Source organism: Drosophila biarmipes, chromosome 2L, assembly GCF_025231255.1.
Source record: "Drosophila biarmipes strain raj3 chromosome 2L, RU_DBia_V1.1, whole genome shotgun sequence".
Taxonomy (NCBI): Eukaryota; Metazoa; Arthropoda; class Insecta; order Diptera; family Drosophilidae; genus Drosophila; species Drosophila biarmipes.
The window spans coordinates 7615389-7638887 of NC_066612.1; the positions used below are offsets into that span (position 1 = coordinate 7615389).

The window sequence follows — 23499 nt, forward strand, 5'->3', positions numbered from 1 at the left end:
GTATATCTGTTTTGTTCCCCGACTCTGAAAGCCAATCGAATATCGAATCATGTAAATGGGTTACAAGTTTAATTCTCGTTTAAAAATAAGATTTAAAATTAGATTATTATTGAATTCACAACGAACACGTTTCAAAAACAGATTCGATTCCCCCGTTCAAATAATTCTTCTTTGGCAATTTTGTTCTCTGGGTTGCCAGTTGCATGTGCAGGGAGTATGAAGCAGGACAAGACTGTGCTCATTATGCATAAATTTTCGCTGCGAAACTGCGTTGGTGCACTGAATTATGGCAAAGTTAATGGTATTATAATGCCAAAACGCTGACATCTGCGCGAGCCAAGTGGATAGTGCTATCCCAAGAAATTTCAAGTTGGCCAAGGGCAAGTGTGCAGTAATTCCGCTGCAATTTCGAACGTTTTTAAAGCTCAAAGATGGCAGACGATGTTGCTGTTTGCGCTGACTTGTTGCCCCAAAGGCGGAAGGACAGGGAGTGGGCAAATGACCCTCGTTTGTTGTCCTCTGTCGCTTACATGGGGTCACCCATGTCCGCATCGCTCACACATGGACTCGCAGACTCAGACAAACACCTTTTACTCACAGACCCTCAGCTTTTTACCCATAATCTTTCTTTTTTATCGCGAGTCTGGAGTCGCAGGACATGGATTTCAGGCTACACTATGAAAACAAAAGTTCCTTTAAGCTCTTAACCTTGAAAACACCTAAAATATCTTTAAGAATATGAAAATATTTAATATAATGCGTTAGAAGTGTATTTTAAAAATAAAGAATATTTTTAATGCAGTTTTAAGTTCATTGATTTTCTTCACGTGTATAACCACAACAACAATGGTTGTTGCCCTCCTTCAGCTCCATCTGCTTGGTACCGCGCTGGGTTTTTCCTATATGTACTATATATGGGGTATACTTCCTGCACACGCCGCACGCCGCCACCGCAAACTTGCGGCACTGAGCCCTGTTCTCACTTCCGGTTTCCGGTTCGCCTTTCGCCATCGCCATCGCCTCGGCTAGTTCGGTTACCGTTGCCGCTAACTTGTTTTGATTTTTTAATGGCTCGCCTGACAACAGCAAACAGAGCATTTAAGCCCTCATAACTCTTATCTGAAAGCCTGAAACTTAGGCAGCTCGGCTGAGTGATGAAAATTCCCCATAAAATCCGGAGTATCCCCTCTTGTTGTGGAAAATGGTATATTTATTTTCAAAAATCCCTGGATGACTTTTGTCTAATAAAGGGAACAACAGAGTCGTGAAAGATACTCGGCATTTGACATGGCGTAGGTCTGAGTCTGGGCCTTTGTCATGCAAATTGTTCAACAAGCAAGGCGGGATGTCGACAGCGACGTTGATTGCTCATGAAGTAAAATTAAAAGCAAACAACACAAGAATCTGTGAGTAAAGTGCCCGTATACTCTATAAATGGCTTAAGCAAAGGAGGGAATCTTTAAAAAATGATGATGGTGCGATGCTACAGGCATCGATTGCTTTTCTCCTAAGTAGAGGTTATAATTCTAAAAAAAATATATCAAAAATACATTATTGTATGACTCCTATAGAGAAACCAGCAGTGAGATATCAAATCAATTTATAACATCTTATACGTGTGAATCTCTCATTCTCATACTTATATCCCGAAGTCAAACCTTCCGAACAGCGCAATTCTTATGATGCGGATCAGAAGGAGCCCCCAATCCGCTGTTATTACACCTTTTTAGCCAAGTAGGGTATACTCCCCGATTTAAGGAAGAACTTAAGGCGGCATGGCTTACCTTCCAGCCCATTTCCCCATTACCTCCATTAACCATTTTCGTGTTGTTCGCATGCAAGTTGGGTAAAAAACAAAAGAGCTGCCAACAGGCAACAAAAGCCACCGAGGAGCGGGAAAATGGGAAAAGAAATACAGTTGACGTTAAAGGGGAAGCACACACAAGTCAAGTCGGAAAACTTTTGTTCTTACGCCCCCTTTGTTGCTATTATTGTTGCTGCTGTAATTGCTGCCGAGGAGGAGGTGGCCAAGTTCAGAGTTCTGTGCAGAGTCGTCGATTTTAATTACGTATGCAATTTATTTATTACCTTTGCCCGGAAATATTGTGCAATTGTGTTGCTCTTGCTCCGCACAGGATGTGGCGCAAAAAGCCCGAGCTGGAAAAAGGGGCGTGGCAGGGCAGCAGAGATTTAACATGCGGTTATGAAGTTGCTTTTCATTTTCTCAATTGAGACCTGTCAGAAAATCCAGCGCAGGCACAAAGTGCTTCAAGTCAGCAGAATAACTTATGGGGCGCTTAATGGGGCGGCACTTAAACTTGATACTTCCAGGTGTCTTTGGGAGCAGCATATATAAGAATGAATATTAACAAATATTTTTAGTAAACTTTATTTATTTACATTTTGGGTAATGTTTGATAAGTTACAAGCATTTAAAATCTTAAAATCTCCTCAAAACCCATAATAAGTATGATAAATGATTTGGCCAAACGTGAACCTTAGCAGCCCAGCGGAAGTAGCAAAACTCCCGGCTTCCAGCCCAAGCAAACCTGCTATAAATTAGATTAGAAAAAATCCTAGGCCAAAGTACCGTGACCACAAGCATGGCGTGTGTCCAATAAATTAGCGTTTTCATTAGGAAAAACATGTGAAATTTGTTCACAATGTTGTCGTCCCTCGGTCACAAGGACACACACCGAACCAGTCCCAAATTGGTTGCATTACTTGATTAGTGTCCGCGCAATGCTGTTATTAAAATTCAATCTAAAATTTTACCCCCCAAGCAGTTGAGGTCTCGTGCGCTGATTGCATGTCCAATCGAATTTAACAGCCTTTTTGCAGTGGGGAAATGGGAAAGAGCAGCGAGGAAATTAACGAATTTCATATTAAGTGCAAATTCCGGCCTGAGACTCGTGTCATGCGATTGTGATTTGAAGTTGCTCGAAGCGCAGAGTCGTTAGGCTTTTCCCTCCCCTCTACTGCCATATGCATGTTGATCACGTGACCAGAGTCGGGATATCATAAAAATGCCTATTATAAAGCTTTACTCAAATACAAAATCACTGCAGGACTTATTCGAGTTTATTTAGCTACTCTTGATCATCATCATCTTCATCCTAAAATATATTTCGTTGACTTTAATTGTGCGAATTTAAGCTTAAAGTCCACTACCTCACCAAACTTTTATACTATACTTCACCTTTGCATTTTCTTTGCTGATTCAGCCGGACCTGGACACATCAGATAATTCTTTTTGGGTTAATTCCTGCATTCATAAAGTCCTTCGAGTTCATCAGCAGGCAAACAATGGGAGCACGATTTTCCCGCTGGACATGGGGGAAGTTCGGGATGCCGCTGCTGCTGCTCCTGCCTCACCTGGCTGTGGGCAAATAAAAATTGCTTAATTAAGTTAATTAAAATATTGTCGCTGTCCGTGGTGCTTCCATGTGCTGGCGGCGGTGGCAGTTATGCGTTTTTATTATCACAGCGATTGGCCAATTTCGGACAGGACATCGCCGGGGTAATTATGCCAGCTCACGTCCAGGGCCGCAATAATAATCATAAAAATAATATTAATAAAGTTCGCAACCGTTGCGAATATATATTTTGCGAAATACTTTTACACTTGGCCGGCAGGCGCAACATATGAAAATGTTTTATTTTTTTTTGGCGAGTGGGTGTTTATAGTTGGTTTGAGCCGCTTTCACAGTTCGACGACTTTTGGCCTTGTCCCCCCGATTTTCCGCCAGCAGGCGCCCGATTTTCTGTTCTCCGAACTCCTGCATCCGCATTTCGATGGGGATCGGTCAGTCAGACAGACTCTCATGCATATTTCATGGCTGGGTTAAATACGGCGAGCGGATACAAACAGCGGGCCAAAATGTAATGGCACACTTGAAGGCCAAGGCAGGTCGTAAACATTTAAGTGCCACGCAATCAGTTTTACGCTCGCGCAGACAAAGCCCTTATTAATATTTTTACCTTTCTGTAATACAAACATACATTTTTTATACATTTCGGTATTAAAAAATAAGCTCCGACCAATTTCTGGGCTTCCCTTAAATGCTGCTGCCCATCTTGCGACTCCCTGCACATCCTTTTACCACATATTTTATTTTTGAAGTGAGGTTTGAACTCTGCCCAGCTGCTTCTCTGTTTTCCTGCTGGCCCTCTGCTTTCACTGGGCTGAATGAGTGATGGTATTTTGCTCCAAGATGAGTTGAGTCTGCGCATTGGAGAAAAGAGAATCTGAAGGATTTTTGAACCAACGAGAGGATAGATGGCGCTCGTAAAGTATAGGAGGTCTCGTTGATTTCGCGAGTTCTTTAAAAAACGTTTTTGAAAATATATTGAAGGTACGTACAATAATGTAATTTAGAAGTTTTTTAGTATTTAGAAAAGCATTTATAGACTTATTTTGTCCTTAATTTTAAATTTTACAATACATAAAAATACTTATAATTTTTTTTCTTCTTTTAAGTCTTTATTATATTATTAAAAATTTTATTATTTACATATTGCTTTTAAAATCTGGTATGAAAACAGGCTGGCAAATTGAAAAGTTAAAACAAGTATTGTATGCCACTTAATATTTAAAATAGAAGCAATTAATTGATAAGCTGCAATGTTAAGAAGCCCTTTTAATTTTTAATAATTTTTTGCGAACAATGACAATGCCAGAAATCTACTGGCACATTTACTTTTGCCTACTCACCGCTTTGTTCTGTTCCCACATAATTCCAATTTAATCTCCCAGAGTCCCATTCGCCCTCCGCGGCCAACATCAAGTGACTACAAATGAGCAAATCTCTTGACCTTTTTTTGCGCCCCCAGCCGGGTGAATGAAAAAATGAACAAAACTTTTATAAATTACTGTCAGTAGCAGTGACCTCAATATAAAATTGCACAACATAACTTGAACACACAGCGCTGCACACAGCCAGTGGAACAATTGCGAGTGCAATAGATACGAGTGTAATTGCATTTTACTTGGACGGCGAGCTAGAAAAACCATACGAAAACCAAACGAAATGAAACCAAACCAAAACGACCACAGAAACATACGCACATGGATATGTGAACTTTTTGTGACCTCAGCAGCTATAATTATTTCCGTTTTTTGCCGCTGCCCAGGCACACCGAATGTATATTCATATATGAGCCAGAAAATGTGCAAAACGGGTCGGTCCAAAGTCAACATTAGTTTTATCACATCACAGGAGTCGAGGGGGCGAACGTTCTCGACAATGACAAAAAATCTTAATGAAACACAAACAAGACAGCGGGCGGAGGGTTGCAACAACACCCAGCAACAAGCAGTAAAAACCGCTCAGCATAAAAAGTCACAGCAAATTTTCATTAAACAAAAATAAATGCCCCAAATTTGTACCGAAAATAAAATGGCTAAAATACTTTGCTGCTCAGCAGCGAACTGGGTTTACTCTGTAAAATAAGATTAAAAAAACATATCATATTTTTAATAAAATTGTTTACTAACAACTTCTTAATGTTGTAAGAACCTCAGACACATGACAATTCTTAGGCGTGGACAGTGAATTTCCATAAGCCCACATCGCTGGATAATCGCCCACATAAAGCAAAATAATCTCAGGCAAACGAAAAACAGAAACAAAAGACGAAGAGCTGGGATTGTTTCTGCGAAATGGCGGAAGTTGCATGCCCCTTTTGGAGTTTTTACTCCTCTTTTCCGGGTAGTGTGATGAATGGGGCTGCAAGGACTCGCAAGGACACATGCAGAAGTCACCCACTTGGGGAGTCGATTTTTCATTTGGCTTACGTATCATCAACCCGAGCTTGTCTCGTGTCGGCTCCCTCCTTTCTTTTTGGCCACTATCTCTGCCTGACCAATTCCATTGTCGTCAACGAGACTGCTTCCTCTGCCTTACCACTTCTAAGCTCATTTCTGGGCTTGAACCCGGATTTGGGTGTCCATCTGAAACTTCTTTGTTGCCATTTGTCGCTTTAAGGCTTTGGCTTTACTTGGTTTGTTTTTAACACATTTTTCTAATGCAAAAGTGTAAATACTCTCAGTGCAGGTCCTACTGGTAGGTATATAAAATTTATATTATAAATGAATTGAGGATTGAACAGCCCTATCTTTTAATAATTTTAATAATTTATAATGTTTTCTTCATTGTAAGAGCAATGATTTTGTAATATTATTTTAAAGTGTAATACAACACATTTGCAAGTTACAATTACAATAAATTCAACATTGTACTGTAAGTACCGGGTATCCTACAGTCCAAAATCTCTATGGCTTCCGCATTTATCGAGCTCTCATTGTCTCCTCTTCAGATCTGCCAGTGCTTTTGTAGGTTTTATTTTCGTTATTGTTGCCTGTGATAAATTGTGCGCTTTTCGTTTTGACAGATGTCAGCGTTTGTCTGCCCAATGCTAGGCGGAAAATCTTTTGGGTTTGTCTAGGACCAGCCTAGGGAAAATCCTCAGAGGTTAACGTCCTTTTTTTCATTTTAATTTTCAAATGTTTTTTTTCCGCACATTAAAGTTTTTTGGAACCTTTAACCTCGGCCTGATCCTTGACTTGCGTATAGTTTTTGCAACATTTGAGTCATGTGTGTGTTTTTGCCGCTTGCAGTCGACTTGTTGACATTTTCAGGCCTGTCACTGGACTCTGAAGTCCTGCGCCTGAGATCCCGAACCTGTGTGCTGTCAGTCTGAAGTCCTAGAGTCCTGGACTACCGTATCCTGCATAACGTGTCCCGTGTCCTGCCGCCGTGTTCTCGTGTCCGTGTCAGGCGTCACTTTATGCCCCTGACAGCGGCAACAATTTTATTTACTTAATTTGGCTTTAGTTTGTCATTTATTTACTTGTTTGCCGCAACAGCACAACAGTTGGTCAAAGAGTCCACCTCACGGGTCCCACCTCGCACACCCACCTCCTCGGCTTCCGGGGCCATATCTCGAGTCCTCGGAACGATCTGGCCAGAGTTCTGTTGTTGTCACTTTGACGCTGACGTTGATGTTGTTGCTAAGGTCTCTGATGTAGCTGCTTTGGTTTTATTTGAGGTCAGTGGGGTATAGTGGAATAGAGATCAACCTGGCGCTCTACGGAGTTAAAGGATACATTTATTTATTGCAAAACATAAAACAATTATCAAAGCGGTGTGCGGGACTAGAAAGTGTGTTGTTTTAAATACAAAATGTGTTTTATAGCTTTAGGCGATGAATAAAGGCGATATGAATATTTATTCAAAGCCTTTTATTTATATGCTATTAGTAAAGCAATTCACAAAATGTATCTGTTATCTTTGATAATTATTTATTAGATAGCTTTATAGTTTCACGAACTACGACTAGTTATGTACGCTATCTACTTAGTAAATATATAATTGGATAAGTCTCCTTATAAATATGTATATGGCTTTAAAACCTTTTTATTTTATTTTTTTACATATCAAAGAAACAACATTTTTTTGGTTTTTAATATACCCTTTTATTTATCCTTTTCAAGAGTATCCCCCATTCGCTTTCAGTATCCTTCAGAGACCCCCATTTGGTTTTATTTGTAACACGGTGACACATTTTGCTGCCCGCACTTTATTGCATATCGTTGTCGGCTGTTGTCGGAGCGTGGCATTGAATTTTTTATGAAAATTTAGAGCAAAGTTGCTTTTTTCTTTGTTTGCCTGCCGTCGAAGCTTTTGCTGCCGTTGCACTTTGCTACCTTAATTAAATATTTATTTCAATCATTTTCGGCAAATGGATGGACACCATGGGCAGTGGTACGAAAAACCATTCATTGCCGATGTGAGACCTCCTGATACAGGGGGTGCGGTTGGAGGGGGAGTTGAAGGCCGAGGGGCGTGGCATTTGGGGGGCACTAACATTTGTCATTACACATTAATAGCGCACCATTAATCTTTTTCGTGAGCCGAGGGCGTGGGGCTCAGAATGAATGCCATTCCGGGGTCTGGACCTGAATCTGAACCTGGATCTGGACCCGAGTCGTCTGTCGCACAAAACCGTTAATTAATGTATGCCATTTAGCTGGAAAATTGCGAAAGGGACACACACTCACGTTCACAAATTGGTTTAAGGTTGAGTGATGGAAGCGTGAAGTCGGAATTTTAATTTACATTACACCAATACTTATAATAATGATGGTAAAAATCTATTAAAAACATCAATAACAATGTGTATATATCGGTATTTTTTAGTAAGTAAAATATTTAATACTACTTATTAAGACCTTAATGAAAAATATTGTAATATGGCTAGCCCAATATATCATTTTTTTCCCCTACATAATCAAATTTTTCAGCCTTAGAACAGTTTTTTTTTAATAAATTATACAAGCATTCGAAATATTTCCTTTAGATACTTTTCGTAACCTTGTCAATTTTTTTAACATACTTATTCATCCTGGAAATCAAAGTGTCACCACTATCGCATACGTGTTTTGTCAGCCCATCATAATGAGCGGCAATTTAGTGCCCTTTTGAATGGTGTAGGATGTGGGGTTGAGCCACTGGACGAGTGGGCGGGTGGGTGAGTGTGGGTGGCTGGGTGGTTGCGTCGTTGTCGCCACCACAAACAAGCAAAGGCAAAAGCCGCAGTGGCGGGGAAAGGGGGTTGGGGCAGGGGATTGCCCAGCAGGTATGCTTGATTAATGCTTTATAACAAGGCTCGCACAAAGCACGCTTCGAATGCGCCCCCATCACGCCCACACAAACCACTGGATGGCGGTCCTCCGCCCCCGAACGCCCCAACGACCAACCACCCACCCAGCTCCTGCGTCCTTGCATTTTAACATTAATTTAGCGGAATGCTGCTGAAGACTATGAAAAGCTTTTCAGCAATCGTCGACACATGTTAATCCATGTTGTTGTAATTGCCATGGTTGGTCTACCAAAATCCCAAAAGCACTTGATTTTAGGTATAAAAATACGATTATTTTAAAAGGGACCATTAATTTTAATGAAGAATTCAAAATAAAACATATAAATGAATATGAATTTTAAAATTCAAGCACTACTTACTTAGATTTTATTTCCTTTATCACCCTAAAATGTACACTTGTCCCCTGTGATTTAAAAGTTTTCTTTCTTTTTTTAAATTGCCAACTGCAAAGTGAAAATTTCTCAGCATCTGAGATCCCTCGCGGCCCTGTGCTAGCGTAATTAAATTAAGGCATTAAAAAACTCGCAGATCTTGTTTGAGCATCACACTTTTGACGCTTGCGATTATTAGTACTTTTTTTGGACTCGTGGCACTTTCCCCTTTATATGATTTTCTTTCACTATTTTTTTGCATTTTCAGTTCTTCTGAGCTATTCGCCCTTGAGTGCTTCCTGTGGCGTTCGTTCATTAGGCAAGAACGGAAGAAAGGCCAGGGGAAAAGTTACAAAAAAATAAGGCTAAAAAATGTGTCTAAAGAGTTAAAAGGTTTATTCACTTTGCGCCGTCTGTGGGGCTAAAACCGACTTTCAGGGCCGGAGACACATTTTCCGAGTCGAGCATTAAGTAATTATAAGTTGCCCAGGAGTTGGCTGAAAGTTGCAAGTTGGCAGCTGCAACTAGGCAAACATATTGCATGTCTACACCCTTGTAGACAGCCTGACGCCGGAGCACACTGCGTATGCGTAATGTGTTGAATAATTAAATTGTCAAACAATTGCCTTTTGGCAGAGAGACAAAGCCGAGCAAAGATGACGACAAGAAAATGCTGAACGCAACCGGGATTTATTGCCTTGCAGTGCGAGTTCGGAGAATGGAAAACGCTTAATCATCTTTAATTGAAAGCACTTGATGAGCTAGTCAAATGCCAATGAACAACGAACAATGAACAATGGCAGGATTCAGACAATCGGCATTATTTATAATGCTTTTTAATCTCCAACTGAATTTGCATTTGGCCTTTTTTCTATGCGAGTGTGTGCTGGCAAAATCATTTGCTCGCTGATAGGATTCAATTTCCTTGTCATCACGAAAACGTTTTCAATTAAACTGTATTTATTATTCAGCAGATAAAGCAAACAATTCCCTTTTCAATTGTTAATAATGCTAAGGCGGCTTATCGCTGTTCAAAGTTTTAGGGATCAATTTCGGTTCTGGCGAATGTGTCAAGGAGTAGGCTTCAATTAAATGAGATTTTGTTCAATTCAAGTAGATATCATTTAATAAATAAAATCTTGGTTTTCGCAGCCTGGATTTGCAGTTGCCTGGATTTGCAGTTGGAAAGAGGGGATATTCAACCGCAAATCTGTTGAGTTGTTAACTACATACGAATAGGAACGGAAGGAAAATAATATAGATGGAGGCAGAAAAGTCAACATTAAGGGATTTCATTGCTGTGTAAGAAGAAACACTAATAGAATTAAATTTCAAAAATTTCTCATAATTGTTAAATCAATATTAAATCAAATATTTTTGTAATCAAACAGAATAAAATCGACTGACTTGAATTTATCTACAAAAATGTGGTATTTATCACTATGCGGCTTCCTCGCCCTCGTCTTCCTCCTCTTCTCCCTCATCGGCCTCCGCATCCTCAGCAGCTTTTCTTCTAGCCGCGGAGCTCCGGCGACTTCCTCCAGATATTTGGGAGCCACGACGACTTGATGTCTTGGATTTCCGCGGTGGCGGCTCCGTGCAACTGTACGGTGGCATATTAAAATCCTCCGGATCGAATTCCTCCAGGGTTTCCAGGCGCAGCGAGGCCAACTCCGACCAGCAGAAGGGAAGCTCCTTTTCGGCCAACATTACCACGGGTAGCCGAGCATCCGTGGCAGCCTGCACACCCTTGGGCGTGCCATCGAAGACCAGGGTGCAATCGGGTCCAGCATCGCCCAGCCGAGACATGGCAATCAGATAGACATCCGGCTCCGGCTTCAGAGCCTTAAGGTCCGCATCATCTGCACAGATCACCGATGAGAAGTTATCGAAAAAATCCTCCCTACCACGTATCTTGGTGCAGTACATCGATTCGGAGCACGAGGTGACCAACCCCAGTCCCATACAACATTTGCGCAAATGGGTGACCAATCGCTGAACTCCCGGCATCAGGGTGGGATTGGCGATCAGATCGGAGGTGCGTTCATTCAGTTGGAAGCGAAAAGTCTCCCAGCTCACGGGAAGATCGCACTTGCGGCAAATCAACTGCGCCATCTCAGCCGTTTCCATGGGTCCACATTGGATCAGAACCAGTTCGGGTATGGTTCTATTATAGCTCGAAACCAGCTCAACCACAGCCCTCTGATAGACGTGACGGGTGTCTGGATGGGAAACCTTTTCGTACATAAATCTAAAAAATAATAGTCTGCAAATCTCACCAAAAACGGCACTCTCCAGATCGAAGATGCAGTAGCTTATGCCCGGACTGCAGCACATCGGAGGACAGCTTGAACACACTGGTGGTGCTTTGCAAGCCTTACAGCAGGGGCTGCACATTTTTGAGATGGACCACAAGGATTTTACCGCAGAATTTATCACAAATTTTTAAAAATTTTAATTTGTTTTATACTACAAATTTTGGCCTAACACTGACGTTTGTCGCATTGAAGTCAGGTGAAGAAATGTTAATTTAAAAAACACCTTATAAAGATTAAAATAATGTTCAAAAACTAAAAAAAAACGAATAATACTTTTTATTAAAATAAATCTTTATTGTTCCTCTTATTTTTAACACATGAGAATTTAAATGATTTTAGTAATATCTGAACAAATAAGGCGGTTAATCTCTTATATTTAAAATGGATGGCTCTGCCAGAACAGGAAGTTCCTCTTCCGGTTCCGGTTCCTCCTCCGCCTCCTCTTCCTCGGCAGCTTCGGCGGCTCTCCTGCGGATCACGGTCAACCTCTGACTGTATCTTGTGCGACGGCGACTCGATCGCCTTTTAGGTTCGGGTTCCGTAAAAGGTGGTAAATTGAACATCTCAGGCTCGAAATCATCCAGGTATTCAAATCGAAGGGCGGCCAGTTCGGACCAACAGTAGGGCAGATCCTTTTCCGCCAACATTATGACCGGCAGTCGAGCATCACTTGCGGCCTGAACTCCCTGAGGGGTTCCATCGAAAACCAGGGTACGATCGGGGCCAGCATCGCCCAGCCTTGACATGGCGATCAGGTAGACATCCGGTTCCGGTTTGAAGGCCCTCAACTCCGGATCATCGGCACAGACCACGGTCGAGAAGCTCTCGAAGAACTCCTCCCGACCGCGGATCTTGGAGCAGTAGTTGGCCTCGGAGGAGGAGGTGACCAGGCCCAGTTCCATGCAGCAGCCACGCAGGTGCCGCACCAATCGCTCCACACCATCCATAAAGGGGGGATTGGCAATATACTGGGCGGTCCGCTCGTTGAGATCATAACGAAACGATTCCCAGCTCATGGGAATGTCGAGTTTCCTGCAGAAGAGTTCTGACATCTCAGATATGGTCATTGGTCCGCTTTGGACGTGTAAAATGTCTGGTATCCTCTTGTCGTAAGTACGAACCAGGTCCTTCAGAGCCTTCCGGTAGATGTGGCGGGTATCTGTGGGGGATAAAAAATTTTGCATAAAACTGTCTTTAATTTAGGAGGCAACCCACCAAAGACTGCACTCTCCAAGTCAAATATGCAGTAGCTAATACCCGGACTGCAGCACATTGGCGAACAACCAGCACATTCAGCCGGAGTTTTACAGCAACGACTGCACATCTTTCTTCTGGACCGGAAGGACTCTTAGGCTGGAGGACAAGACGGAATTTTCTATAAATTTATGTATACATTGTTCGAGTCCAGGCCTAACAATGAGAGTTTGACATTGAAAACTTTCCATATGCTAACATTTTGCTTCATTCTTCATTCAATCTTAAAATTATATTTTGTCAGCAAACTAGAAGTTTTATATATATTTATATTTATAATTTGTGAAAAACAATAAGATTATTTTTTAAAAATCTAGAAAATTACTAAAATATTTTCTTTATTTAATACGTTTACAGTGTATTGATTAATTTTTTGTAAGTTACTGACAAAACACTTATATATCCGCCTATTTTTACAAAGGTGGTAGTCCAAAGTACTGAGGCTTGAAGCCGTCCAATGATCGCAGTCTTAGGGTAGCCGGAGCACTTGCTCGAATGGAGACCAGAGGATCGGGAACGAGAACCACTTGCATTCCAGCAGCTAGGGCAGCCTCCATTCCCACCAGTGAAGATTCGAAAACCAAGCATTTGCTGGGATCTGGGGAATCCTTAAATCTCGAGGCGGTGGTGAGGAAAATGTCTGGAGCAGGCTTTCCCGCCTTGACCTCTTCGTCCGAGCCACTCAAGACCACATGGTGGAAGACATCGAAGAGCCTGGAATGGCGACGCGTCTTTATCCTATACGAATCCCGACAGCTGCCACTTCCAATGGCCATCGGCACATTGAACTCATTCAGATGCTTGAGAAGTCGCTCCACTCCAGGCAACAGCCGAATAAAACCCAATTTACTGCGACATTGTTGTTCCTGCTGAGTCTCAAACTCACTAAGACTAAAGGGCAGATTGAAGGTGTTAACAATGAGGGCGGCCTGTTCAGAGTCCGGCTTTCCCATACACCTCATCTTCAGATCGAAGCTGTATGTATGACCATAGGGATCCAGAATCTTCTGAACCGATTCGGCTCTCAGCCGTTCGCTGTCTATCAGCAGGCCATCCAGCTCGAAAATGCAATGGGTAACTGGCTGAAAGGAACAACGCCGCGAACCCATTTTAGTGCCCACAACATCCTCTGACATAATGATACTCTAGAATTTTGATTTACTTTTTTTTTTTAGTTATAATATGCTACAATTTTGAGAGATAAATTTAGAGTGCTTGGGAGTTAGCCGAACTCGAACTTGGAGCAGTTTCCAAAGGCAGGGAGGCCAAAAAGCTCGGGCTTAAAGTCCGCCATGGACTTGAGCACCATGGTGGCTCCCTTTTTCTGCTGCTTGGTAACATGTTCAGGTGGTATGAATACCACTTGGCTGCCAGCTGCTAAGCCACCTTTCATACCAAGTGGGGCATCCTCGAAAATGAGACACTTTTTGGGGTCCGCAGGTGGGTTGAACCGCGAGGCGGCCAGCAGGAAGATATCCGGATTGGGCTTTCCTCTCCCCGGTGCGATTTCCGGATCATCGCCACAGACAACGTGGTGAAAGGCCAGAATGATGTCACTAAACGACCTCGCCTTCACCTGGAATATTTTCCTAAACGAACTCGTTGCTATGCTGAAGGGTATGCGGTATTCGTGCAGGTGGAGCACTAGGTCCCGCACCCCTGGCAGCAGCGAAACATTTCCCATATACTTCTCGGAAACTATTTCGAATTTCTCGTGGAACTTCTCAGGTGTAACTGGCAGATTTAATTCCTTCACTATTTGCTGGGAAAATGTGTTGGCCGGCATTCCCATATGTCGCGCCTGATCGTCTTTGGTGTAGGTGTGGCCATAGGGAGCTAGTAGCTCTTGAATTGTTTTGAGGTATATGACTTCGCTATCTGGAAAGGGGAACGAGAAAAATGGGTTAACAAGAAAGAGCCTTCGGTAATAAGATACCCTTTACTCAACTAAAGAGATGGTGAAAGGCATGCAACAAATCGCCTGTTTTCGAGATTTATAATTCATTGAGATAAAATACCTATCAAGGTTCCATCGCAGTCAAAGATGACATGTGTGACTGGACAGTAACATTTCTTCGGAGTCATTTTTAGGATGGTCTATTTATTGGTTTTAAAGGCAGCTCATTCTATTGGAAACATGCTCTTCAATTTAGTTGGTTAATTTTTTAATTTACTAATCAGGAAGAATTTTTGGTTATTTTATAAAAAGGTTTTAAGAAAAGTTTGAAAGAAATGGAAAAGGGTATCATGATAAAAATATAATTTCTAAATAAAAAAGCCTAATCCACATTTTAAAAATTCCTATTTTATTTTTCTATAAATTAAGTGGTTTCACCTAAGTTTTCGTGGTATTTCAGATACCTCAAGCTGTCATTTTCCAGGCGCCTTTTGGAGATAGTTGCACTTTTATAATTTTGGCCAAGTCTAATGCATGCGGCGCACGCTTTTTGGCCAAGATCCCGCTGCCGTTCGCATGTTGTTACAAAGTTGCGTAATTGATTAAGCAGTTGGCAGCAAACCTCAAGAGACGTTTTCGGCAACGCGTCGCCGAAACTTTGGCTTTGGCCAATACGTGCCACAGAGTTCGGGGAGTGTGGTGGGCGTGGGCGTGGGCGTGGCCGGTTGTGGGTGGTGCCTGCAGCATGTGGCACGAAACTTTCTGCGGGGTGCTGAGTGGGCGGTGGGTCAAAGGTGAATGCGTCGCGATGCTTGATTTCGGTGCGCGTTTAATAGCCAAGCGCACCTGGGCTGTATAAAACGAGTTAACGAAAATGTTTGCGCTCTCTGACGACTTTGGGGGAGAGTTGACAATGGAGATATTTGGTAAGTTTTGGAATATGGTTAGACCTCTGAAGAAAAGTTTTGTTTACAAAATACAAAAATACAATATTAAAGAAAATAATATTAATAAAAAATAAAATGTATACAAAATAAAAATATTATATTATTTTACCTTAGAAGAAATCACTGTACTTCACCTTTCTCTAATTACTAATCATTAGTAATTTAGTCTTCAGACCATTTCAGTTGCTCCTCAATAATAAAAAGCACTGCATTTCTTCGAAATCCACACCACTCCGAAACCTCATCCACCTAGCTCGATTGTCTAACCAACGAAGTGGCCAGTTTTATTACCTTTTATTGGCAACGTTGCCTCAGTTGCAGTCAAAACCATTGACCGTAACGCATTAATGTCCTGTGGCCGCCAAAATCGAACCAGAAGTTGGTCCGATGGCTGAATGGCTAACCGGCTGAATGGCTAACTGGTTCGCTGAGCTTGCATATTTTATGACCAAGTCCAACTTTAATTGGAACAATACCAATAAATGCCAAATGCAGATGGCCCGCAGGGAGAGAGCCAAAAAGTTTGATGTGCATTGACCGGGATATCGAAGGACCCGGACCCGGACCCGGGCCCGGGCTCAGGACCACCGACCAAAACCAAATGGCAGTCCGCAGCGGTGGAAATCAGCTCAAGGGGACAAATTCACACAAAGCCACAAGGACCACAAGGATAACAACGGCTTTTGGCCGACGTCGCTGCAAGTTTGCGGTTTTTCGCGACTGAAATGCAGGCGGGCAGGCAGGCAGGGCGGACAAGCGGACCGGTTAACAATTCAATGAACGCAATTACAGCACCCAGATTTCAACTGAAGTACACCGTTGCCAGGACAGCGATTAGACCCGCGCTCAAATTAAACGTTTACAACATATTGTTGCTGGCCAGCGAAGTGGGAATTCCCCTACCAAGCGCCAAAAAAGAACAAATAAATACGTTAATTTAAAGGGTGGCGACCAGAAGTTACTCTGTAGAGACAGTAAATTTGAACAAAAAAACATTCTACAGATTTTTAAAAGTTACTAAATTTAAATTCAAGGACCTTTAAAATTTTTTTAATAGCACTAATACCTTTTGCTCTTACCATGCCGTTTAAAAAAGGGTAGATCACCATAAATGGGCTGCCCAAAATGGCTGGCTGCATAATTTATGCACACAATTCGTCGCTGCATTCGAATGTCCTGTCCTGTCCCGAAGTCCTGTTCTCATTTGGTTGCCACAACAGCTGACGCACAGCGTCCGGAAAATTGTCCGTCCCCTCGGGCTAACCGTCGATTAATTAAAAGGCATTTTATTGACTGGGAGGAGGGAGCAGGGCTGAACGGGCGATGTGTGTGGCATGGGCCACTTTTATCGCCAGCACCTTGCTGACAGCAAATTGCTTTGGCTGATTTGGCACTTTCCATTGAGTCGATGGGAAATGAAATGCGATTGAATAAGTCTGGATGGTAGGGAAGCTGTTGAGTAAGAACAAAGTAAAGTCAATTTCAGGGAATTTTTAATGGATAAAATGCAGTGTCAGAGGAGCATATCGTAAAATGTGGTGTAATAAAAGTGTTACAATATGTGACACTAGTTCCGTAACTTCCTCAAGGAAAATCCGTGAAACTTTAAGATCCCCAAAAAAGACCCTCCCATCAGAAACCCAACCACGGACTGTCCAAGTCCGAGCCCTTGGGCCACCGCAAAGGAATACCAAATTGAATAAATAGTATACGACATAATCTCCAAAGAGTAACCCAATAGCCGGCGGGCCAGCCACAAGAACTGCAAGCCGGCACCATCCTTTGGCACTCAATAAATGTTATCCATCTATGTGCAGAGGGGCTCAAATGTCAGTCACATATTCCCTCAATCATCACGACGCCCTCCAGAGCGATTTCCCAAAGGGTCTCCAGTGCAACAATGTCGGCAAAGGGGGCCAAGGGATGGGTATAAAACATGGGCACAAAGTCCAATTTGTTTGTAATGGCATTACTTTGTTTACAAAACAAATTTTGTATGCATAGCGAGTAGTCGTCGTTGGGGGCCAAAGAGGTGAGCTGGCTGGGTACTCCGGGTGCTGTCCCGATTCCTATTCCTATTCCGAGCCCCTTGGACCCTTGCAACCAACGCTGCAAAACCCAGCTCGAAGTGCCGCGGGTGCTGTCGCAGTCTGGGGAAGCTGCAAAACAAAAATACCGAGGCGGGCAAATAAAATATAGACATAGATATACACATTGTATATATTTGTACAGCTTCTAAAAATCGTTGTACCATAAAATTTCCCCAATGGACGCCCAGAGTTTTCGGTTCTGCCAGGACTCTCCGTCCGTGCTGCCTTTTCGCTGTTTAATTTTACAATTGTCCTTTTTCTTTATGCCTGCCCAGGGAGCGAGATGAGTGGGTGGCTGGGGTCAGGTTTATCTATGCGCATCCGTTCCAAGTGCGGTTTTGTGATTTATGCTCCTTTCTGTGGGCCAACATTTGTTTTGCTCACCAAGGCCGAGCAAATAAAGGGTAGAAACTAGCCCAACACGAGCTATGGCTTCATGCATTCATTGTTTTATTTGTAATACATTTGTTTTTAAAACAAATAAGTCACATTCTGATATTGTTTACCGGAGAATAAAACGAAAAACTATAATCCACTTATGAATGGTAATCAGGGCATTACTGTGAAACTTTTATAATCCGAATCAATTGGTTCTGCAGCAATAATTTAGTCAACAATATTTTACTTGCTTACTTTTTCACACAAAATGAGGAATATTCAAGTGTCTGCGGGACAGGACTCCTGGTGAACTTTACTCATGTCGCTTATGATGAGGCCAGCCTTATTCGCATAGTACTGAGCCATGTAGATCACTTCCGCACTGGGTAAACGTTTTCGCGTCTGGATGGCGGCCCATTCTGGAAGGAGAAATTAATTCCCACTAATATAATACTAACTAAAATAATTGTAGGTATTTTTACTCACGAAAGCTAAAAATGTGACTCGAATCGAAGCACAGATAGCGTATGGCGAAGTTGGAATAGTCGGTATCCAGTACATAAAGCAGAACGCCTTCAGGAAATGCTGCAAAAAATTTTTGTTATTAATAATTATAAATTGCTATTACCATTTTAGTTACCTGGATTTTTGGAGCCCAACACATACCTTCCATGTTTTGGATCCACTCTTATAATGGGTGCTTTTCTAAACCTTACTGTGCCGGTTCTAGAGAAAGGAATTTCATTAAAATTGCTAAGAAAAATATATAATAAAACTCACTGGCCGCTCAGTTCGCGGGCCTTAACAACATATCTATGACCGTGCTTCTCTACGAATTCCGTCGACTGACATTTTGGCACTTTCAAAGATAATGGAGGATATATTGAGTGGGTGTACCACTTGCCCTTAAAGCGATCCATATCCAAATCAGCAATCGCCGTCATGTTGTCGGGACAGTGGCCATGAAATGCCCTGATGGCCCATGACAATTGAAAATCAAGAAAAGCAAGACTTCTAAAGAATTATAGAGGTTACTAGAGATTTATTTCCTTATAGAGCAGGTACTCACACGAACAACTTCCACTTGATCATGCTGAAAAGGTTTAAGTATAAATGAGAGAGAAATCATTTAGTTTGGCCTATTTAAATCCAATTGAAATGGTTTAAGAAACTAATCAAGATTTTACGGCTCATTTTGATGTGTGGAAAGGAAAGTAGAACTAAAATACGTAACCAATTCTTTAGATCATTACACCCAATAAATAATATTCAAAAAAAATATATAAAAAACTAAAAACATTTCAGCTCCATCGATTTTTGTTTTTATTCTTGGTAAAACAAATATTTATAATTGATACATAAAAGAACAATTACCTATCGATGCATGTACACTTCAATAACAAAACATTTAGTAACTTAAACATCATGTAAAAGCGCTAAAGAAATTCGCATGGTTTTTGGAAGACATTGCACCACAGTAGTAGCAAAGTTATTCAACCCAGAGCGATTCCTCTACAACTGTGGACAGTTCTGTTGCACTGTTTTGCTGAGGTATTCCTGGGAAACCTTGTTGTCGTCCAAGATCTTCTTGGCCACATCAATTGTCTCTGCAGAAGGCTGACGCTCACGAGTCAGGATCCAGGCGAATTCTGAAAATGAGAATTAAATGATCATTATAACCAGGCTAGCTTGCGCATTTCCTCTTTGACTTACTGATGTTTGCCCACTGAGTAATACTGGTGCAGCTGTAGACAACGGCATACGACTCATAATCGGTGCCCAAGACCAAGTAGTTGGCGTTCGTTAGGGACTCTGAAATTAATTATTTCAGTTTAATAACTTATTTTAAATGACTACTATATGTTTAAAAACACTTACGTCCTTCGTAAAAGGCCACGGCCAGCTGACCAGGTCCAAGGACCTTAGCAATTGCAGTTGCGTTCGTGGCTTGACCAGTCCTGTTGATATTCTTTTGTAAAGATCATTGTTTAAATTATTATGTTTCGTACTCACACTCCGCTGATACCACCATTCACCACGGAAACGGTGCTACTGTCAACGATACTATAGTTGGCGTAGACGCATTCCTGTCCGAGCTCAAAAGTGTTGGGATACGCGGAGTACTCGTACCAGATGCCCATGTACTGAAAAAAGAGTTGTTTTAATATTTATAACAGGACTATGATATACATTGTTATTACCGTTGAATAGTATTTTCTAGAAATTTCTATAAGTTTAATTTAAAAAAACACTTATCTTGTCGCTAACAATTAATTGTTTTAATTTTTATAGGATAAGATAAGACAAATTTTGGATTAGATATAAATGTTTACTTACAAATCTGTAACTGGCTTTTAATAAAAATAACTTAATATGCCTATCTTATCAACGTTTTAAATTTCTTATGATAGTTACTGCTCAACAGTAAAATAAGATCACTTTTTTGAATAATTTTTAAACCGTTCTCTACAAATCGATTGCACTAAAATTTCAGTGTTAATAGTTTGAAATGAAGTCACAAAAAACACATTTGTAATATAACTTCTCTTTTATAAAAAACATTATTGCAAAAAGGGCTATTTTTTCAATTAAATATACATAGCATCAGACCCTATACATACATGAACAACATTTACTAATAATTGCCGAGATCAATTAAAATGTATCGATTAGGCAGGTTGTTGATGGGTAGATCGTTCGAGGTAGGTACTCACCGCTTCGGCATCGAAGCTGTCCAAGAGTTGGACATCAGGGCACTTGCCGGGGAAAGGCACTTGAGCGTTTCCCAGACAAACTCCACTAAGGACAATGGAGACAAGCAGCCATAAGTGCGAACTGTAAGCAGAATAAAGTTAGTATAAGAAGCCATAGAGCCCAAAGTGATGGATGTTATGTACTTCGACCGGTGATTCATTGTAGAATACCAATTTTATAAGCGCTCTTCACTGAACTAAATTTCTTTTCTACTTCTGGCTTAGAACTAAGGTTCGAGAGCAGCACTGCCACTTTTATATGCTCGATGAGAGAGCTTTGTTTTTGACGTGGAAGCTTTTTTCCAGTGCGCCGACGCAAAGTAGTGTAATCAACAGGAAAAAGCAGACGATCTGGATGAAGATTAGACTTGGAAAGGGGACTTCGAACTATCCGCCTGCCAGTGTTTCCACAGCAATCATTATTTGCAAACATTATTCTTATCATAGCACGTGAAAATCATATTGCCAAGTACATACGAGTATATTAAGTTTGAAAGGTTATAACTTAAAACTTTTTTCCCTCGCAATAAAACTATTTTAAATGTTTCATTAAAGAACTTTTAACTGTCGATATTTGTACACTTGTATAACAGTAACTTAAAAAGTTTATAAAAATGTCAAAAAGAAGCCATTAGTCACCACAGTAGTCACAAAGTCATCCACAAGGTCTTCCTCTGCGGATAGTTCAGTATTATGGTCAATCGTATTAACATTATTCTGACACATATTAAGTTTGAAAGGCTATAACTTATAACTTTTTATTCCTCGCAATAACAACTATTTATAATTGATATATTAAAGAACATTTAACTGTCGATATTTGTACACTTAATGAGCAGAACATTTAGTAACTTAAAAAGTTCATAAAAATGTCGTAGAGACGCTCGTAGAAGCGTCGAAGCCACTCTCATGCCTTCTCGATGGCATTGGGCACCACAGTGGTCACAAAGTCATCCACATCAAGGGCATCCTCTGCGGATAGTTCAGTATCATTCCCATTCAATTGGGGACACTTCTTCTGGATCGTATTGCTGAGGAAGGCCTGGGATATGTCATTATCTTCCAGGATCTTCTTGGCCACAGCAACTGTCTCCGCTGAAGGTTCGCGCTGACGAGTTAGGATCCAAACGATTTCTGGAAATGAGAAATAAATTAAAATTCAGTCATAAGTGATTGTCATCCCAAGTTAGCTAAGACACAGTTTGCACATTAGCTTTTTGGATAGACATTTCCTCATTAACTCACTGAGATTTGCCAACGGTGTTACACTGGTGCAGCTGTAGACAACCGCATATGACTCATAGTCGGTGCCCAATACCAAGTAGTTGGCCTTCGTGAGTGGCTCTAAAATTAATTAAGTAAATAAACAAAAATCAGTGCCGAAGACCAGTTAAAGTTTGGCATTACTCACGGCCTGGGAAAAAAGCCACTGCCAATTGACCTGGGCCGAGGACCTTGGCCTTTCCAGTTACATTCGAGGCTTGTCCAGTGCTGTTTTGATTGGCTTTGATTAAGTTCATTGGTTAAAATTTAATTTCTTTCGCACTCACAATCGATTAATAGCTGCATTCACCACAGACACGGTGCTATTGTCAATGAGACTGTAGTTGGCGTATATGCATTTCTTGCCGATCTCAAAGGCAAATGGGTAAGCTGAGTACTCGTACCAGACACCCATGTACTGAAGGAAAAGAAAATAAATTGCTTATTTCCTGCTTAAAAGTAATATGAATAATAATAAATAATCTTAATATACCAATAATCAAACTAATATTAACATTTTGTTTATCTAAGCAGGTGTTAAGATAACATCTCATTAAACAAGCTATGTTGAAGTGCCCACTCTTCTATAATCTTTCCAAACAAACCACGCGCTCTGGTACTGATATTCACTTTAAATATTGATAAGAAACGAGAAATTCGCTAATTGAAAAATTAATTGGGCTTATAAGATAAGAATATCTTCTTACGAAGGAGGAGTACAAGGAGGGTATAGTTTTTAGTGGAAATTAATGGAAATTCGTATCTTATCTTATCGTTGTTTTGATTTTCGATCAACTGATATGCCGAACAACTGAACAACACATTTTTATGTGTAGAGTCATGATTACTCACCTTTATATTATTTGTGGCTTACGCCTTAGTACTTAAGATAATAAATTGATTAAAATAAATTTAAAAGTGGCACCAACTTAAGATTGTCGTTACAGTTTGAATAAAATATAAACGTCAAAGTAGTACTAAGTACTAAGTACTAGTTCTAAGCTCAAACCTTAGAGATACTTTTTAAGGCAAGGTGATTGATATGACATGATTGATGGGTAGGGAAATCACTTACGGCCTCCGCATCGAAGGTGTCCAGTAGTTTGACTTCTGGGCACTTCCCGGGAAAGGGAACTTGGCACTTTCCCAGAGAAACTCCACCAACGACCATCGAGATAAGCAGCCACAAGTGCGAACTGTAACGATAATTAAGTGAAATGTAAACAGCTAAAGGGCTCTACTTATTGAGTGCCGCGTACCTCGACCGGTGGTGACTCATTCTGGGATATAGTTTCGTGATATTATCGCTTTGCACTGAACTTAATATCTGGTCTACTTCTGGCTTAGAACTGAGGCTCGACTGCAGCTGCATTGTAGCTTATATATGCGGGCTGCGAGAGCTTTGTTTTGGGGCCCGAGCTTTTTTTCAGTGCGCCGACGCAAAGTAATGCAAACAATAGTGAAATGCAGACGATCTGGATGAAAGTTCGTAATGCCATGGGGTTGAATGTGGAAGGGGCTGGGGGCGTGCAAATAGCCGCCTGCCAGTGCTCTCGTTACACCC

The 23499-nt window shown here is 41.2% G+C and overlaps 7 protein-coding genes across 10 annotated transcripts; all 7 read right to left on the bottom strand.

The window, feature by feature from the left end:
* Positions 1-10359: 10359 nt before the first annotated feature.
* On the bottom strand, positions 10360-11544 carry LOC108027714 (probable pseudouridine-5'-phosphatase). The gene is made up of 2 exons (XM_017099265.3): positions 11315-11544; positions 10360-11257 (listed from the first exon to the last, which is right to left on the bottom strand). Exons 1-2 carry the CDS (start codon positions 11430-11432, stop codon positions 10476-10478), a joined length of 900 nt encoding a protein of 299 aa, XP_016954754.1. The 5' UTR covers positions 11433-11544; the 3' UTR covers positions 10360-10475.
* Positions 11545-11623: 79 nt separating this feature from the next.
* LOC108027708 (pseudouridine-5'-phosphatase) lies at positions 11624-12786 on the bottom strand. Its single transcript, XM_017099257.2, has 2 exons — positions 12569-12786; positions 11624-12512 (listed from the first exon to the last, which is right to left on the bottom strand). Exons 1-2 carry the CDS (start codon positions 12675-12677, stop codon positions 11716-11718), a joined length of 906 nt encoding a protein of 301 aa, XP_016954746.1. The 5' UTR covers positions 12678-12786; the 3' UTR covers positions 11624-11715.
* Positions 12787-12928: 142 nt separating this feature from the next.
* On the bottom strand, positions 12929-13749 carry LOC108027693 (probable pseudouridine-5'-phosphatase). Its single transcript, XM_017099242.2, has one exon. The coding sequence runs from the start codon at positions 13741-13743 to the stop codon at positions 13021-13023; it is 723 nt and encodes a 240-aa protein (XP_016954731.1). The 5' UTR covers positions 13744-13749; the 3' UTR covers positions 12929-13020.
* On the bottom strand, positions 13749-14835 carry LOC108027692 (pseudouridine-5'-phosphatase). 2 transcript variants are annotated; one of them, XM_017099239.3, is made up of 2 exons: positions 14626-14835; positions 13749-14485 (listed from the first exon to the last, which is right to left on the bottom strand). In XM_017099239.3, the coding sequence occupies exons 1-2, from the start codon at positions 14690-14692 to the stop codon at positions 13830-13832; spliced, it is 723 nt and encodes a 240-aa protein (XP_016954728.1). In that variant the 5' UTR covers positions 14693-14835; the 3' UTR covers positions 13749-13829. The 2 variants fall into 2 exon arrangements, with proteins under 2 accessions (XP_016954728.1, XP_050741169.1); XM_050885212.1 differs by having other exon boundaries at positions 14556-14698.
* Positions 14836-17974: 3139 nt separating this feature from the next.
* On the bottom strand, positions 17975-19031 carry LOC108027719 (uncharacterized). 3 transcript variants are annotated; one of them, XM_017099270.2, is made up of 6 exons: positions 18989-19031; positions 18700-18933; positions 18560-18645; positions 18406-18504; positions 18175-18338; positions 17975-18109 (listed from the first exon to the last, which is right to left on the bottom strand). In XM_017099270.2, exons 1-5 carry the CDS (start codon positions 19009-19011, stop codon positions 18199-18201), a joined length of 582 nt encoding a protein of 193 aa, XP_016954759.1. In that variant the 5' UTR covers positions 19012-19031; the 3' UTR covers positions 17975-18109; positions 18175-18198. The 3 variants fall into 3 exon arrangements, with proteins under 3 accessions (XP_016954759.1, XP_016954758.1, XP_016954761.1); XM_017099269.2 differs by having other exon boundaries at positions 17975-18338; XM_017099272.2 differs by having other exon boundaries at positions 17975-18338; positions 18700-18930; positions 18989-19021.
* Positions 19032-19218: 187 nt separating this feature from the next.
* Positions 19219-20889, bottom strand: LOC108027946 (apolipoprotein D). Its single transcript, XM_017099575.3, has 6 exons — positions 20817-20889; positions 20634-20754; positions 19933-20063; positions 19798-19877; positions 19633-19731; positions 19219-19568 (listed from the first exon to the last, which is right to left on the bottom strand). Exons 1-6 carry the CDS (start codon positions 20831-20833, stop codon positions 19432-19434), a joined length of 585 nt encoding a protein of 194 aa, XP_016955064.1. The 5' UTR covers positions 20834-20889; the 3' UTR covers positions 19219-19431.
* A 510-nt stretch (positions 20890-21399) lies between these two features.
* LOC108027945 (apolipoprotein D) lies at positions 21400-23283 on the bottom strand. The gene is made up of 6 exons (XM_017099574.3): positions 23195-23283; positions 23011-23131; positions 22223-22353; positions 22084-22163; positions 21918-22016; positions 21400-21806 (listed from the first exon to the last, which is right to left on the bottom strand). The coding sequence occupies exons 1-6, from the start codon at positions 23212-23214 to the stop codon at positions 21580-21582; spliced, it is 678 nt and encodes a 225-aa protein (XP_016955063.1). The 5' UTR covers positions 23215-23283; the 3' UTR covers positions 21400-21579.
* Positions 23284-23499: the final 216 nt, after the last annotated feature.